The sequence below is a fragment of the Mirounga angustirostris genome, unplaced genomic scaffold, assembly GCF_029215605.1.
Source record: "Mirounga angustirostris isolate CCGP_5_RB_7025 unplaced genomic scaffold, mMirAng1.0.hap1 SCAF_1, whole genome shotgun sequence".
NCBI lineage: Eukaryota > Metazoa > Chordata > Mammalia > Carnivora > Phocidae > Mirounga > Mirounga angustirostris.
The window spans coordinates 144,935,662-144,953,266 of NW_026991709.1; the positions used below are offsets into that span (position 1 = coordinate 144,935,662).

Here is a 17,605-nt window from a genome sequence, read left to right on the forward strand (position 1 = left end):
GCTTCCGCCCCACCCCGCCCCGCCCCGCCCCCGCTCTAGCTCCGCCCCCGCGCCTTAGCCACGCCTCAACCTTGCTCAACATCTGGAGAAAATTTCCCGCAGAGAGAACAGCATGTCCTAAGGCCCGAGTAAGGGAGGAGAGGAGAGGAAGTTGGAGATGTAGGCAGAGTCCACATAATGTAGGGGCCTTGCAGAGCAAGGAAAGAAATTAGGTTTCATTTTGAGGGCAGTGCGTTGTCTGAAAGGACTTTCAGGATTGCTCCCTCCTGCATCTCTCTGAATTCCTTTTAGTCTTACTTGTTAAAACCATTTAGTTTACTTGTCTCTTCCTTGTGCACCAACTCCCGCAGTCATATATGTTAATTTTGTGTGAACTTAAGGAAACTCATACTTTCATGTTTTATTTTAGCAACTGAAGTTGATTGCGTTACATGTCAGGCACACCTATTTTCTCAACAGTGTAATGTAGGTACTATCATTACTTTCATTTTACAGATGAGCAAACTGAGACCAAGAGGCGGAATATATCCAAGGGCAAACAGCTAAGGGTAGCTGGAATGCAGACCTACACAGTCTGACTCACAACCTTGTTGCTAACATGAACCCAGCAAACCTCAGCCTCTAACCCATCTCTCCATTAGAGCCTCAAAACCCATGGAACAGGGGAGGGGCCACTGCTGCCACCTACTTCCATATTTAATCTACTCTCCTCCATGGCCCCAAATCTCCCTTTCTTCCTCTGGTGACAGAACAAAAGCTCTTATTCAAATGAATAGAGACAAGTAGATACTACTCTGCGGGGCTGTCTATACAGCCAGCCCAAACTACCCTCTGTCTTTGATTAAATGCATTCTAAATGTCCTGCCAAGCAGCCACAGATCCCGTTCAATAAAACGAAGCCACCGTGTTTTCACCAGGGCTACAAGGACTCACTGCCCTGTAATTCTTCAAGTTGCCATAATCCCAAATCAGACATTACCGAGGTCTGAAATTTACTTTGAAATTCATCCAAAAAAAAAAAAATAAGACAGGTAGAGGAGCAGAGAGAAGGATAAAAGGATAAGCTTGTGTTAAAGCAACCGCTGTGACACGTTAACGGGGTAGTATATGGGTGACTACTGTGCTGGTTTCTTAATTCAACTTTTCTGTGTGTTTGAACATTTTCAAGATAAAATATTGAGGGGAAGTAATATTTAAAAACTTTGAGCAAGGAGAGAAGATGGACAGATTCTCTCAACCCTCTCAGTTTATTTAAGGTGCACTTAGGCATGCTCTAGGGGGTCTCTACCTCTCTTTGAATTCAGAAGAAGATAAGAATTCAGCTCATGATTCACAAACTTCGGGATGCCTAAGAATCATCTGGGAGGTTAACTAAAAATAAAGGTTCTTGGAGATCTGCCCCAAAGTTTCTGAATTTGGGTGGGTCTTGGGAGTATACTTTTGTAACAAGCTCTCCAGAGGATACTGGTGAGAAATCCATGCATGTGAAGGAACATTGTTTTATGATGTGATAAGAATGAAAGCCGTTACGAAGGAGACAGCAGATGTGCCATAACTTCCTTTGTCCTGATTGATTTAGCGGTGTCCAAATCAATTAGACTAAGGCACTAATATTCCTCCCAGTTAAAAACAACAACAACAACTGTGCATTGCTTAAGTTTTCTTAATAAAAGACCAACTAAAGAGTTTAGGGCTTCATGAACAAACACTTGTATTAGGGACCCCATTTGATGGGTGCATCAGCTAGGAAAGCTGTCATGTTTGTTCATGAATAAACAGCACCGAACAGTTACATGTCACAGCAAAATGAGGAATCTTATTTATGGAGAAAAGATATACCAAAGAGAAAAAAGAAAGGCTCATTTAAGTTTTGAAGAATATTCATTTTTCTCCTTCAATATTATGTAGTTAATATTTTTTTAAAACGAGGAATAGGAAACATTCACAAAAAGTGATAGTTTGGGAAAATATACTTTGGTGAGATTTTAGACATTCAAAAAATAATTTGGTGCTACTTTTTTCAGTTCAGGTTTTGATTTTTCAGCAGCCCCTACTCAAAAACTTTTACTGGCTTTCTTATCTATTTTACTGGCTTTCTTATCTATATTAGCACAGTTAGGCAATAATGTGGATACAAAGCTGAATCACAGATGAAGTCCTACAATAAGGCCACAGAAACTTCCATAAAGGACCATGTCATAAAATAGAAAGTGATACTTGCCATAAAAGAGATACAAATTAAATGTGCTGGGAATTCAGAGAGAAATCACTTGCAACTAAAGGATCAGTGTGGTGGAGTTTCAAGCTGGGGGTTAAAGGATACTTACGTTTGGGTATGCAGAAAAGGACGGAGGATACTGTAGGCAGAGGAGCCATAGGAAGGAAGGCAAAGAAAGTACACACAGGCACAGAGAATGGAAGGAAGAAAGGACAAAGAGGAGTCAAGGAAGACAAGCTTGGAGTCAAATATTGGAGGGCCTTAAAAATCAGGCTAAAGAACTGGGGCTTTCCTTTATTGTTGAACAGTGAAGAACCACCAAAGGGTTTTAGGTTAGGGAAGTAAAATGACCAGAGCTCTTCCTTGAGGATGTTTTTCTAGCAGGCTGATGTAGACTGGATTGGTTACAAAGAGCCAGGTAGGGGCTGTTATAAAAGTTCAGGAAAGAGGGAACAGGAGCTTCAACTCAGAAAGTAAGTCATGGAAATAGAAGAAAGAGGATGGCTTGAAGAGAAACTGTGGGAGGTAAAATCAGTGAGATTTGGAGATCGGTTTGTTTGAAGAGGAAGGAGGCGTTAACCCTTGTCAGTGTCAAAGTATAAATTTCAAAGAATTAAAAAGATGACTCTCATACAAGTATATAGTAAGCATGCTTCAAAGATTTACTTTATTAGTAAAGTCATCAGGAGAAAGTAAAACTGGTTCAGAGGAGGATATGAGAGACCGTGGTATGTGTGTATATGCATATCTGTATATATATGGATGTATGTACAGTGTTTAAAAATATACAGTGAAAGGGAAAAATGCTGGAATATGGTTACTAGGTTAGACTCAAAACTGACTAAGCTTCTTCAAGGACAATAAAATTGTTGCCTTTGTGATGAACTCTAGCAGAGAGAAATCATTTTCGTCTCTCTCAGCAAACATCATTTGTAGCTTATCAATCTTCTGTAATTAACACCTAACTTCACAGACTCTGGGTCCAACTCAATAATAAATAGTAAGTCACATAAAATTATCTTTTAACCAACAAGGACCCGTAAGAGGGTTTGGTAGATGATGTGCTGCTGGTCCAGGGATTGGCAAACTTTTTCTGTAAAGGGCCAGATAGTAAGTCTTTCAGATTATGAAGGACATATAAGTCTGTCACAACCACTCAACTCAATCCTGCTGTTATAAAGTGAAAGCAGCCATGAATGATACAGAACTAAATGCCATAATGCCATCATGTTCCAGAAAACTTCATGAAAACAGGCATCGGGCTGGATTTGGCTCATAGTTCGCCAGCCGTGTTCCTGTTCAATATTTCTCGAACTTGAGTGATCATCATACTCACTGGAGGGCTTGTTAAACCACAGACTTCTGGGCCCCATCTCCACAGTTTTTTCCTTCGTAGATCTTGAGTAGAACCCAAGAATTTACATTTCTAACAAGTTCCCAGGTGATGCCTGATGCTGCTGGTCTAAGACCATACTTTGAGAACACGACTCTCGTATGACATGGAAAGGGCACTCAATAATCCGTTTGCCTTATTTCCAGGTTTTGGATCATTTGTCTTAACAAAAGGAAGATGAAGAACTCTGATTAGGACAGAGGTCTCAGTGCCAGAGGGCACCAAGTAGAGTTCCTGATAAATCGTTTTAAATATGGATCTAGAGCATTGGAAGAGATAAGGCATTTGGGGGATACACATAGAACTGACAGAACCATACAAATGTTAAGGGGAAGCTCCTATAGAAAGAAAAGGATTTAGGCTAGAACTTTGGAGGCAGTGGGAGAGAGAAGGTAAGGAGGAGGCAGAGAAATAAAGGGGTGTTTACAGACAGCAGGAGAACACAGGAAGTGGTGCTATGAAAGGCAAAGAAAAAGTCTTACGTTTTCCTTGCCAACATTTCCAGACACTGCAGAGTGGACAAGGATGCCAGATATGCAAAGAAAAGTTTGGATCAGAGATCTTCTTGGGATGATAGCTTATCAAGTTCCTCTCCCAACAAAACTAGGTTAGAGAGGATAAGCGATCAACGTGGTCAATCTCCACATTTCATTTATTACCAGCAGAGGGCTGCAAGGGCAAAGGAATGTTAATAACGCTCTTTGGTCTAGGGTTTCTGCCCTCCGCAGGGAGTTAATTCCACAGTGGTATTTGGCCTGGGGGGCGAGGCGGACACCATGGATCACTTAGCCTCTTTGCTCTCGTTATCAGTTGGGTATTTTTTTTTTTTTTTTAAGATTTTATTTATTTGAGAGAGAGAAATCATGAGCAGGGGGAAGGGGTAGAGGGAAAAGCAGGCTCCCCACTGAGCAGGGATCTCAATGTGGGACTCCATCCCAGTACCCTGGGATTATGACCTGAGCCAAAGGCAGACACTTAACCGACTGAGCCACCCACGTGCCCCATCAGTTGGGTATTTTAGTACAGGACAGTTTGATTAGTTGGGTGACAGATGTGATGAAGAAGTGTAGAAGATTTTGACTGGGGAAGAGAGAAGGTGGGATCCAGTTTGGGATTTGGATTACAGGGAGTCCCTGTCATCACAAGGCAACCCTTAACACAAGACTTCCCCTCATGGCCCATAGTGTCATTAAAGATAATAGAAAACCGTCTTAGAGGGGTGCCTGGGTGGCTCAGTTGGTTGGGCGACTGCCTTCAGCTCGGGTCATGATCCTGGAGTGCCACGATCAAGTCCCTCATCGGGCTTCCTGCTCAGCAAGGAGTCTGCTTCTCCCTCTGACCCTGCCCCCTCTCATATGCTCGTGCTCTCTCTCTCAAATAAATAAATAAATCTTTAAAAAAAAAAAAAAGAAAACCATCTTAGAGGTTTTTTTGTTTTGTTTTGTTTCTTAAAGATTTATTTATTTTAGAGAGAGAGAGCATTCGAACAGGGGATGGGCAGAGGGAAAGGGACAAGCCGACTCTCGGATGAGCATGGAGCCCAATGTGGAGCTCAGTCCCAGGACCCTGAGATCACGATCTGAGCCAAAGTGAAGTCAGATGTTCATTGAACTGCACCACTCAGACGCCCCCGTCTTAGAGTTTTTCATTGTTGTTGATTAAATATGATTACTATTATTTTTTAAACAGAAAGCCAGACTTTTTTTTTTTTTAAGGTTTTATTTATTTGACAGAGAGACACAGCGAGAGAGGGAACACAAGCAGGGGGAGTGGGAGAGGGAGAAGCAGGCTTCCTGCCAAGCAGGGAGCCCAATGTGGGGCTCGATCCCAGGACCCTGGGATCATGACCTGAGCTGAAGGCAGAGGCTTAACGACTGAGCCACCCAGGCGCCCCTAAATATTATTTTTTGAAAATGTGAAAAATTAACAAAGATCTCAAAGGAAAAAACATACAAAAGGGTATATTTAGAGAAGTGCTGCTCAGCCTTTATATCTTCCATCTCATTCCACCCAACCACCCTCCGCAGGTAACAAATTGTGATTGTTTCTGGTGAACTTCCTGTGTCTCTTCAGTGGAAAAAGACAGATACCATCCTGGAAGTATCATTTCATGGAAATCAGCCTTATTATTTTTTTTTTTCTGAATAATCGCATAGTACACCATTGTGTGGCTGTCCTGCAGTTTATTCATCCAATTTCCCGTGTACAGGCATTTAGGTTGTTTCCAATACCTTGCAATTACAAATAATGCCACACTGAATAACTGTGTGAATACTATTTTTGTATTGTCAGTATGAAAGTTTAGGGTAAGTTCCATGATTGCTGAGTTTGTGTGTGTAGTTTCATTAAATACGGCAAATGTCCCTCACTAGAGATTAAGCTGTTTTGCACTCCCAGGAGCAGTGAATGAATACATCTATTTCTTTTTTTCTTTTTTTTTTTTTTTTAAGATTTTATTTATTTATTTGACAGAGAGAGACACAGCGAGAGAGGGAACACAAGCAGGGGGAGTGGGAGAGGGAGAAGCAGGCTTCCCACTGAGCAGGGAGCCTGATGCGGGGCTCCATCCCAGGACCCTGGCATCAGGGCCGGAGCGGAAGGCAGACGCCCAGTGACTGAGCCACCCAAGCTCCCCAATACGTCTATTTCTGCATCACCTCTCCAACAAACTGTTGTCAAGCTTTTGAATTTTTCTCATTCTAATAGGAAGAAATAATATTTCAGTGTAGTTTTGATTTGCATTTCTTCCTAGGGAAAGTTAAACATATTTATATATGTTCAAGGGCTATTCTCATATTATTTTTTACTTGTCTGTTCATGTCTTTTACCTATATATTTATATTCTATAGGGATTTTGGTTCCCCACGCCTATTTTAAGAGTTCTTCGTGTATTAGGAGTATTAGCTCTTTATCTGTGATATATTACAAATATTCTCTCTACATTTTTATTTGCCTTTTGGCTTTGTTTATGGTGCTTTTTGTCATCGTGTATTCTTCAATCATTTTTATGTACTTTAATTTAAAATTTTTTTATTACATGTGGATTGAATTAAAGTTAGAAAGCCTTTTTCCACTCAGATGTAAAAGAATTTTCTATTTTCTTTTAGTACTTGTATGGTTTCATATTTTATATTTAGGTCTGATACTTTTGGAGTTTATTCTTGTGACTGATGTCAGGTATGGATCTAATTTCATCTTTACAAATAGCTAGCAGTTGATCTAGTATTATTACATATATATATCTTTTTTTTTTTTTAGAAACAAGCACACAAGGCAGCAGGCTTTTCAGAAGTGGTCTAATTACACTAATACATTTAGGGTAATATCTAAAAATGCTCACTTGAATCATTTATGCATGGGACTAGTATATATGAAGTTTATGCAAATTAAAACGCCTTCCTGGGGCGCCTGGGTGGCTCAGTCGTTAAGCGTCTGCCTTCGGCTCAGGTCATGATCCCAGGGTCCTGGGATCAAGCCCCGCATCGGGCTCCCTGCTCCGCGGGAAGCCTGCTTCTCCCTCTCCCACTCCCCCTGCTTGTGTTCCTGCTCTCGCTGTGTCTCTCTCTGTCAGATAAATAAAATCTTTAAAAAAATAAATAAAATAAAATAAAATAAAATAAAATAAAATAAAATAAAATAAAATAAAATAAAACGCCTTCCTCCGTGGTGATAAAAATTTAAATTTGTGTAACACTTCACAGTTTATATGGCACCTCTACACCCTCCATCTTGTTTATCCTCACTTGTAACTCTACACCTGAGCAGGCTGTCCTCGCCATCATCCAGATGATGAAGGTTTCAGGACAACAAATGCCTCTTCCACGGTCATGTGATTAGTGAATGGGGTAGCCCAGCTCTTCTGGCTCTTTCCACAGTGTCTCGGCACTGCAAGTCTTGTACATCAAGGTTCTCGTGGAGGTGGTGGCTAAGATGCTCAGACATCTTGTAGAGCAGGGCTGAAGTAAGTCTATACAATAAAACTTGAAGGTTAAATGTGCTCCAAGTATCAAGCCGTGGTAGAGCAGCAAAAGATGTGGTCATCACCTACCATCTAAATAGTACTTTCTGTGTGAGCAAAGCTTGGAGAGGGCAGAGTGCATGCACACCAAACACAGACCAATACGAGACTAACTCAGCTAACTATGGCAAAGTTGTAGCGTTACAGACAGAAAACATTTCAATAGAAAATGCCTGGAAGAGCCACATTCTACAGTGTATCAACCACAACTTCTGAATCAAAGCCTTGTTTTAAATTCTAAGCCAACATGGGGCAAAATCAAAGGAGTAATTTGACTTTGGATTATAACAGCAGTTCTCAGGGTGATCAGAGGACCCTTAGAGGTCTTGAGACCTTTGCCAGGGTTCTGTGAGGTCAAAACTATTCTCATAAGACTACCAAGAGGTCATTTGCCTTTTTCATTGTGTGGACAGCTGTTTGCACTGCTGGTGGAATAAAACTACTGGCATTCCAGCCCAAAGCAAAGCAGTAGCACCAAACCGAATTTGTAGTCATTGTACTCTTCACCACTACGTGTGAAAAAAACAAACAAACTCAATTTCACTTGAGAATTCCCTTGATAAGTGAAAATTATTGGTTTTATTAAGTTGTAACCATTTGGTACCAGTCTCATTTCAAATTCTGTATAAGGACATGGGAGGTGTACATACATTACTTCTGCTCTGTACTGAAGTAAATGATGTTTCCAGGAAAAGCATTTATGCTATTGAATAGTTATAAGCTAAACTAGCCACTTTATTTCACCATATTTACTTGAAAGAACGACTTATAGGCCAACTGGTTTTTCAGACTTCAGTATTTGGCAGGCATTTTCTCAAATATGAATGAAGTGAGCCTGTCAGTACAAGGAATACAACTGATGGTATTCACTCATTGATAAAATTTGAACTTTCCAGAGAAAATGAGAATTTTGGAAAACTTGTATCTGTCACTGAGCCTGATAGTTTCATTTAAACTTTTCTTTAAAAAAAAAAATTTTATTTATTTGAGGGGAGAGAGAGACAGAGCACAAGCATGAGCAGGGGGAAAGGCAGAGGGAAAAGCAGACTCCCCACTGAGCAGGAAGCCCAACATGGGGCTTGATCTCAGGACCCTGAGGTCATGATCTGAGCCAAAAGCAGACACTTAACTGATTGAGCCACTCAGGCGCCCCATGTCTTAAACTTTTCTAAAGAGATCAGTAATAATACTAAAAATGTGATTTGTTTGATATTTTATAAGACATGTCGATACTTGGAAGAACTCTAACTCAGTGAACTGGTATTTCCTAAAGATCAATGAATAATGTTATAAAATCACATGGGGAAAAATCCATTCAAAGTGCAAGACAGATCGACGCATTCCACACTGCAACTGACCTTTATAAAACAACTTGTTGAGTTTTAGAAACAAAAAGAAAATCTACAATTATCTGGAAGAGCTATTAAAATACCCCCATCTTTTCCACCTATATATTTGTGAGGCTGCATTTTCTTCATAGAATTCAACCAAACAACATATGACATCAGATGTAATACAGCAGATATTAGAATCCAGCTGTCTTCTATTAAGCTAGACATTAAAAAAATTTGTAAAAACATAAAACAATGACACTCTTCTCAATACATTTGTTTTGTAAAAGTTATTTTCTATAAAAAATGTTATTTAACATGTAATAGACTTACCATTGTTATTTATAAATATTTAAAAAATTTCAGCTTTTATTTATCATATGGTAAATATAGATAAATATGACCCATATTACTATTATTTTTTAAATATGACCCACGTAATTAATTCTTTGGAGTTTCCTTATTAAGCGCAAGTATAAAGGAGTCCCATGACAAAAAATTGGAGAATCGTGGTATTTGAATTTTAGAAAAAATCTTAACCCAAGAGAAGACAGTCAAGAATTGTCACCGGCTAATTCTAAGATTTTGGTGATACAATGGATTCAAGGTACTACTCTGCCCCCAATGTGTGTGTGAGCGTGTACATATGTGTGTGTATATGCCTCTATGCCTCCATACTTCTAGAAAATGGATAGTAACAGGGCGCCTGGGTGGCTCAGTTGGTTGAGCAACTGCCTTCAGCTCAGGTCATGATCCTGGAGTCCCAGGATCGAGTCCCGCATCAGGCTCCCTGCTCCGCAGGGAGTCTGCCTCTCCCTCTGACCCTCCCCCCTCTCATGTGCTCTCTCTCTCTCCTCTCATCCTCTCTCTCAAATAAATAAATAAAATCTTTTAAAAAAAATGGATAGTAACAACTATTATTTCTCTAAGTATGATCATATCCATCTATTCTCTAGTTATAGGATTGAGCTGTATATTTAAAAATATTCTTGAATCCATGTACTTCTTCACATTACTTTGTATTTTTTATTGTATGTATGGATTATAATTTTTCCCCAAATTCCCTAAAATAACTACGATCATATGAGAAGACTTACACATTCAGCAAGAATTCCCTGATGTCGACTGTCATCCTATTTCAGCAGAGGGAACAACTGTTTGGTACAGACATTAATGAGGTGCTACATGAAGGAGGAATTCCCATATTCTGGCATTTTGCAAACTGAAAAAGTAATTTCTCTGAAAAATGAAGCCCAAATAAGAAAACTGTAATGGATATTACCATTTGGGTTGTTAATTTCCACAAAGGGCCTTATAAATTGATGTTGGATAGTTTTAAAGAAACAAATTGACAAGATTTACACCAATCTTTCACAAACTCTTCACAAAGAACACAAAAAGAGAATACTTCCCAACTTGATTTATGAGGTCAACATAATCTTGATATCAAACACTGACAAAAACATGATGAGAAATAAAAATTACAGGCCAATCTTTCTCGGGTGCATAATGCAAAATCCTAACAAAATGTTAGCAAACCAAATCCAGCAATATAATAAAACTAATACATCAAGATCAAGTTAGATTTATTTCAGGAATACAAAGTTCGCTTAATATTCTTAAAAGGTAATGTAAATGATACCATTAACAGAAAAAAAAATGATTATCTCAATAAAGAAAAAACAGTTTATAAAAGTCAACACTCATTCATGATAAAACTCATGATATGAAGTAACTAGGAAAGAAGAGAACTTTCTTTCTTTGAGTATCTACAAAAAAACATGCAGCAAATACACTTAATAGTGGAATATTAAAAGCTTTCACTCTGAGATGGGGAACAAGATAAAGATGCTTCCTCTCATCGGTTCTATAGTATTCTATATTGGTGTACAGGTGTCATAAACCAGGACAACATTAAAAAGGAGATAATAAAACGAATTATTTGCAGATGACATAATTCTATGTAGAAAAATCCGTAATAAATTATACATGAAATATTACATTAATAAAGGGATTTGAATAAGGTTTCTGGATAACATGAAAAAGATGTGTTTCTATACACCAGCAACAAATAAAATGAAATTTTAAGAGGATGTCATTTATGAGAGCATCAAAAAATTCACTGGAAAAAATAATCTACCAACAGGAGGTGCGAGATGATACATTGAGAAATATAAATATTGCCAGGAGAAACGAAAGAAAATCTATGTAAGTGGAAGGATATTCCTGTGCATAGTTTGGAAGATGTTTTAAAGATGACAAATGAACCCCAAATTGATATATAAATTCAATGCAATCTCAATCAAAATGCAGGGTGTGTGTGTGTGTGTGTGTGTCAATGGACCAGTTAATTCTCAAGTTTATATGGAAATGCAAAGAGTCAAGAATAGCAAAAACAATCTTAAGGAAAAACAACACTGGAGGACTTGATTACCAGATAAAGGACAGAAATTGAGACTGTAGTATTGGTACATTATAGGCAAACTGGCAAATGGAAGAGAAAAGAAAGTCCAGAAACAGAAGTACACATAAATGGACAAATTATGACCAAAGCGGCACTGCAGTGAGGTGAAAAAGGATGATTTTCCCAACAATGCTACTGAACTAATTGAATACCCATGGTAAAGAAAAAAAAAAAAAAGAATCTTGTTCCCTACTTCACACCATGCATAGAAATCAATCCCAGGATTGTAGAAAAGTAAAACAATAAATCTTTTAGAAAAAAAAAGTCATAGAATATCATCACCTTGAAGGCAAAGATTTCTTTAAAATAGGTCATAAAAGCAAAAACCATAAAGAAAAGCTGACAGGTGGAACATTAAAATCAATAACTCCTATTCATCAAAAGACACCAATAAGAGGGTGAAAAGGCAAACCACAAAATGAGAGATGATATTTACAATACATACTGACAAGGACTAGCATCATGAATAGGTAAAGAGTAAGTCAGTAAGAAAAAGTCAGATAGTTTCCCCCTCACCTTCCTCCCACCCCTCTCCTCCCCCCAAAAAGAAAATAAAAGGGACAAGACTCCTAAGACTCCTGAACAGGTACTCTACAAAAGAGGGGATCTATATGGCCAATAAACATGAAACATGCTTAATTTTATTAGTTATCAAGGAAATACAATTAAAACCACTAGAAAATCCTACTGTATACCTGCCAGCATGTCTAAAATGAAAGACAGACTACTAATCTACTTTGTCTCAATGCATTTGCCCATTCTGGAAATTTTGCATAAATGGAATCCTGTATCGTGACTTTATTGACTAGGTTCTTTCACTTAACATGTTTTCAAGGTTTATCCATGTTGTAGCATGTATCAATACCTCATTCCTTTTTATAGCTGAAAAATATTCCATTGTAGGATATGCCACATTTTGTTTATCCATTTGTCTGTTGGTAGATGTTTGGGTTCTTTGCATCTTGTCGCTATTATGAATAATGCTGCTTATAACCATTTGTATACGAGTTTCTGTGAGGACATATGTTCTCATTCTGTGTATTTATCTAGGAGTGGCATTGCTGGGTCATATGGTAACTATGTGTATACCCTTATGAGGAACCACCACATTGTTCCCCAAAGTGGTTGCCATTTTACATTTTATATTCCCACCAGCAATGTATGGGGTTCTAATTTCTCCACATCTTTGCCAACACTCATTTTAAATTTTGGTTGTGAAGTGGTATTTCATTGTGGTTTGGTTTGCATTCCCCCAACTACAAATGAGAATAAGCATCTTTCCTTGCACTTGTCATTTGTGTTGTTTTTTTTTTTTTTGAGAAATGTCTGTTCAAATCCTTTGGCCATTTTAACTTTAGGTTACTTGTCTTGAGTTGTAATAATTCCTTATATAATCTGGATACTAGACTTATTAGATATATCATTTGCAAATATCTTCTCCCAGGAATGGAAATTCTTACAGCCTTTTTGGAAAAACCATTTGGCATCTACTAAAGCTGAATATACACTTAGCCTATGGACCCAGCAATCCACATCTACATATATACTCAATAGAAATTAGAATGTACTTCCCACCAGACACATTTGAGTGTTCGTAACAGCACAATTCATAATAGCAATTGAAAAGCTTAAAGTTGCTAACATCTTGTACGGAGGCTTAATGATGATCCTACTTAGGTGTCCATATCCTAATCCCTGGGGACCTGGGAAGGTTACCTTGTTTGGCAAAGGGACTTTGTAGATGTGCTTAGATTTTGAGAGGGAGAAATGAGACTTCCAGTTTCCAAGCCATCAAGTAAGGAGTTTGGAAGTCATCTCTCTACCCCAACAAGTAAAAGGCTGAACTGAAAAATCAACTCCATTTGTCAGAGAAGTGAGGTCCCAGGACCAACTCCTGTTCCCAGAATTGGAGACTGGCAAGTGGACACAGAATAACAACTTGCTTAACTAGAAACTCCCAAGCAGAAACCTCTGAGGGAGACAGTTCTGGGAAAAGAAAGTCTGAACTGTAATTGACAAATTGCTGGAGACTCAGAGTAGGCAAGTCTGTGAGTTAAAAACCCTAGTCACAGGCGGTTCCCCCACACTTTTGTGAGTTTTACCTCCAGAAGCTCTACCAGGATCTCAAAGGGAAAAATCAGAGAAAAATCCCCTGGTGTTCCCCATCTAGCCGTCCTGCCCCACCTAAGGTGTAAGGGCTTGGGGGTGGAGATGGGGTCTGGGAAAGACTTGTGAAGTTCACAGCCCACGGGTGCAGGCTCACTGAGACCTAATTACAGTACTAGGGAATGCTTTCCCTCCCTGCAACACCTTACCACTTTACTAACGGTCTATTCACTGGAGTTCTTTATACCCAGTGCATCATGTCCAGCTATCAACAGAAAATTACAAAGCACAGTAAAAGGCAAAAAGCATTTTGAAGAGAGAGACGAAGCATCAGAATCAGATTCAGATATGGCAAAGATGATGAATTATCAGGCCATGAATTTAAAACATCTATGATTAATATGCTAAGGGCTCTAACAGAAAAAGTAGGCAACACGCAAGAACAGATGGGCAATAATAAGCAGAGAGATGGAAATTCTAAGAATAAAAAAGAAATGCTAGAGTTAAAAAAAAAAACTAACAGAAATGAACAGTGCTTTCCATGGGCTAGTTGACAGGATATGGCTGTGTCAAGAATCTCTGGGTGACAATATGTGTGACAACAGAAACTTCCAGAACTAAAAAGCAAAGAGAAAAAGACCGCAGGGGGAGGGGGCAAGGAACAGAATATCCTAATACTGTAGGGCTACAAAGATGTAACATATATATAATGGAAATACCAGAAGAAAGGAACAGAAGAAGTATTTGAAGCAATAATGACTGAGAATTTCCCCCAAATTAATGTCAAGACACTAAACCACAGATCCAGAAAGTTCACAGAACACGAAGGATAAATTCCAAAAAACTACACCTAGGCATAACATATCAAACTGCATAAAATCAAAGATAAAAAACCTTGAAAGAAGCCAAAGCGGGGGAAACCTATGGAGGAGCGAAGAATGATGCCCAATTTCTCCAGAAACCATGCTAGCAAGGAGAGTGAGGTGTTGAGGGAGCTTACATTGGATTGCTCAGGTGGGTCCAAGTTAATCACATGGATGCTGACACGAGGGAGGCAGCTGGTTCAGAGTGAGAAGCCATGTGATGGAAGCACCCAGCTGAAGATGCTGTACGGTTGACCTCAAAGATGGAGAAGGGGCCAGGAACCCAAGGAATGCAAGCAGCCTCTAGAAGCTGGAAAGGAAGGAAATAGATGCTCCCTGGAGCCTCCAAAAGAAATCAGCACTGCTGACACCTTAATTTCAGCCCAGGAAGACTGATTTTGGAATTCTGACCCCCAGAATGGTAAGATCATAAATTTGTATTGTTTTAAGCCACTAAATTGTGGTAACCTGTTACAGCAGCAATACGAAACTAATATACATCCATCAATAGCATCATGGATAAATTACAGCATATTTGCAAGGTGGTATATTATGGTGCAATGAAAAGATATAATTATTGCTACATGGATTTGTTGATGTGTTACAGAACGAATATTGAACAGAAGCCTTGCACAAAAAGAATATAAACTCTCAGATCCCATTTATATAAAACTTAAAAATAAATAAAACTTATATATGGCTGTCGAAGTTGGGACAGTGGTCACTTGGTGGGTAGGAGTGCTGATGAGTGGGGCACATAGGAAGCATATGGGATGCCAGTAATGTCTTTCTTGACCTTGGTGGTGATGTGATTAGTGGTCTTTCAAACATTATACCCCATAATTTGTATACTTTTCTTTAATGTATACTTGAATAAAAAGTGCTTAAAAACAAAAAGTTTTAGGTAGTTTTAAAAACAAATTTCCTTACAAAAAATAGGGACAAAAATTGGTTTAAGGTTTAAACATGGTAAACACAAGGTTTTAGATTAGTTAAAACTGAATGCCCTATAAAGTGAACAATTACAGTTATTTCCGCTAATGACTCAATTTCAAGGATTTTCTAGTACGTCTCCAATGTCACACAGAAAAGAACGAGTTGGCCTAGACATGCAAACACAGCAGACATATCAAAGTATACCATGATGCCCAGTCAGTGATTTTCTTTCATAAGTCTCCCTTATTTCATCAGGTACTACTTTAGAAAAACTGGTCTTTACAACACCATGACTGCAGAACCCATTCCAGACTAAAGATTCTACCAGTGGCATTTTTCATCTCGTATTTCCTCAAGCAAAATGTTTTTACAAATTCATTTTTCTGTTCCCATGAACAACCTAAGTTTTCCCACCTTGAAACTAATTATTACCCTCTCATGTATTTTTAGCATTTATATTCAACTATTAGGAGACAAATACTGTTTAAAAGTAAAGATTTTAAAGTTTTAATGAAAGGATTATGTTAGATAGTAGAAGTACTGTCCTCAAACATTTTGCTGAAGAAAAAAACTCTTTGGAATATATATTTTAAAGTAATAACAAAGGCCAACGTAAAGGGCAGTAGCCATTTTTTCCCGTTATCTGTAATGATTCAATAAGTTAAATGTGCATGTGTTCTCTAGCTGAACTTCAGCAAGAAGTCAAATTGTTCTTATGAAGGTTCTAAAACAAGCATTTAAAAACAGTACTGAAAATTCAGGTGGAACTACTAACAGGTGTTCTCACCTGTAAGAGAGGACCTATGTGTCAGTGCATTTGCCAAGCTTTTAAAATAGCTTCTGCCCGATAAATAATGGTAAAAGGCTACATTTTATCTACTAGAAATGCTGACATAAGATTCTGTAGTTCAAGACATGCTTGTGGGGAAGTTGTGTTGATCAAGGTAAACTCCCAACTTAAGGAAACTTACAGGTTAGTGAATCTCATGTATTCACTTGTCTCTTACAAAGAAGATCAGAATGCTTAATAATCCTATTAAGTCAAACACCTCAAAATACTAATGAATCATTCATTGTCCAATAAATACAAATTATGTATAAGAGAATGCAACAAGTTATTTGAACCTGAATGCAGAGAATAAATACTTTATTAACTGATTACAATTGAATGTCACAAACAAAAAAGGGGTATATTAAGGCAGAGCCATATATATATCTATATCTATATATTGATACAGATATAGATAGACAAATCCAAAGACTGTTACCTCTTTACGTTTTAATAACCTCTGCATTTTTCTTTTATGCATCTAGGCAGTGTGCTTTTCTTTTCTTCTCAGTTAAAGAAATGAATCTTGGCCAATATTTCAAAATCATATTTTGATGAGAGCTTACAGATCGTGGGTTGACACAATGACTAGTGTATAAAATGCTATCTGATAGTTTTCTCAGTATATTCCATGTGTGGTGTTATATTTACGTTGGTGTGGAAAATCTGACAATTGACCATTTTCTCTTTTCCAGCAAAACTAACACATAATTTTTCAAATGATTTTAATAGTCTTAACTAAAATAAGCTTGGACTTCCAAGTCAGTCAAATGCCCAAAGCATATTATTTTCTGCCCTTTCCTAAACCCTCTTATGTTTTAAAGAGCCTTTAGAGTATGATCACATGGCTGTATTTCAGATCTATAAATTTTGAGTTTTTCAAAATCCAAAATTATTTCCTTATGCAAAGTGGCAATGCAAAGAGCAATCCTACATAGTGTAGAATAGTTTTTCTTCTGTATAGCTTCCTTTTATAAAAATGGGCAACCACAAAAAAAAAAAAAAGAAAGAAATTTAGTCCATCTGAAAAAGCACTCCAGTTCCCTAATTCCACTTTTCAAGGAGAAGGCAGAGACCAGTTTACATAATCCCAAAAAACTGAATAAATGGCTTTATTTGGTATCTTCAAGAAGCTTCTCCTTCCGTAGGAGATGTAGGTGTTGTAGGAGAAACTGTAACTGGTTTGCGTGCAATTCTGTCTAGTTCTGCATGAACATCTGATAGGACAGGCTTCTGGCCTACATTGAAGGAAAAGAAACAAGATTTAGATAGAAGTCAAAGTATCTTTTACACCAATGTCTCTTCATTTAAAAGCTGCCAACAGTTTCATTAACTTTATCTAGCATACTAAGTTATATAAACATCCTTAATTTAAAAATAAATCCCCTAAAAAAAAATAAATCCCCTCATTTTACATTATGGGGTCTGTTACCAAATGGAAGTAAAA

The 17,605-nt window shown here is 38.0% G+C and overlaps 1 protein-coding gene across 1 annotated transcript in view; it reads right to left on the bottom strand.

The window, feature by feature from the left end:
• Positions 1-10,362: 10,362 nt before the first annotated feature.
• The window catches only part of DYNC1LI1 (dynein cytoplasmic 1 light intermediate chain 1), a 46,811-nt gene continuing 39,568 nt past the window's right edge, over positions 10,363-17,605 (bottom strand). The window contains exon 13 of the mRNA XM_045903937.3: positions 10,363-17,396. Coding sequence (XP_045759893.1) covers positions 17,284-17,396 — 113 coding nt within the window. The 3' untranslated portion in view covers positions 10,363-17,283. The remainder of the gene's footprint in view (positions 17,397-17,605) is intronic.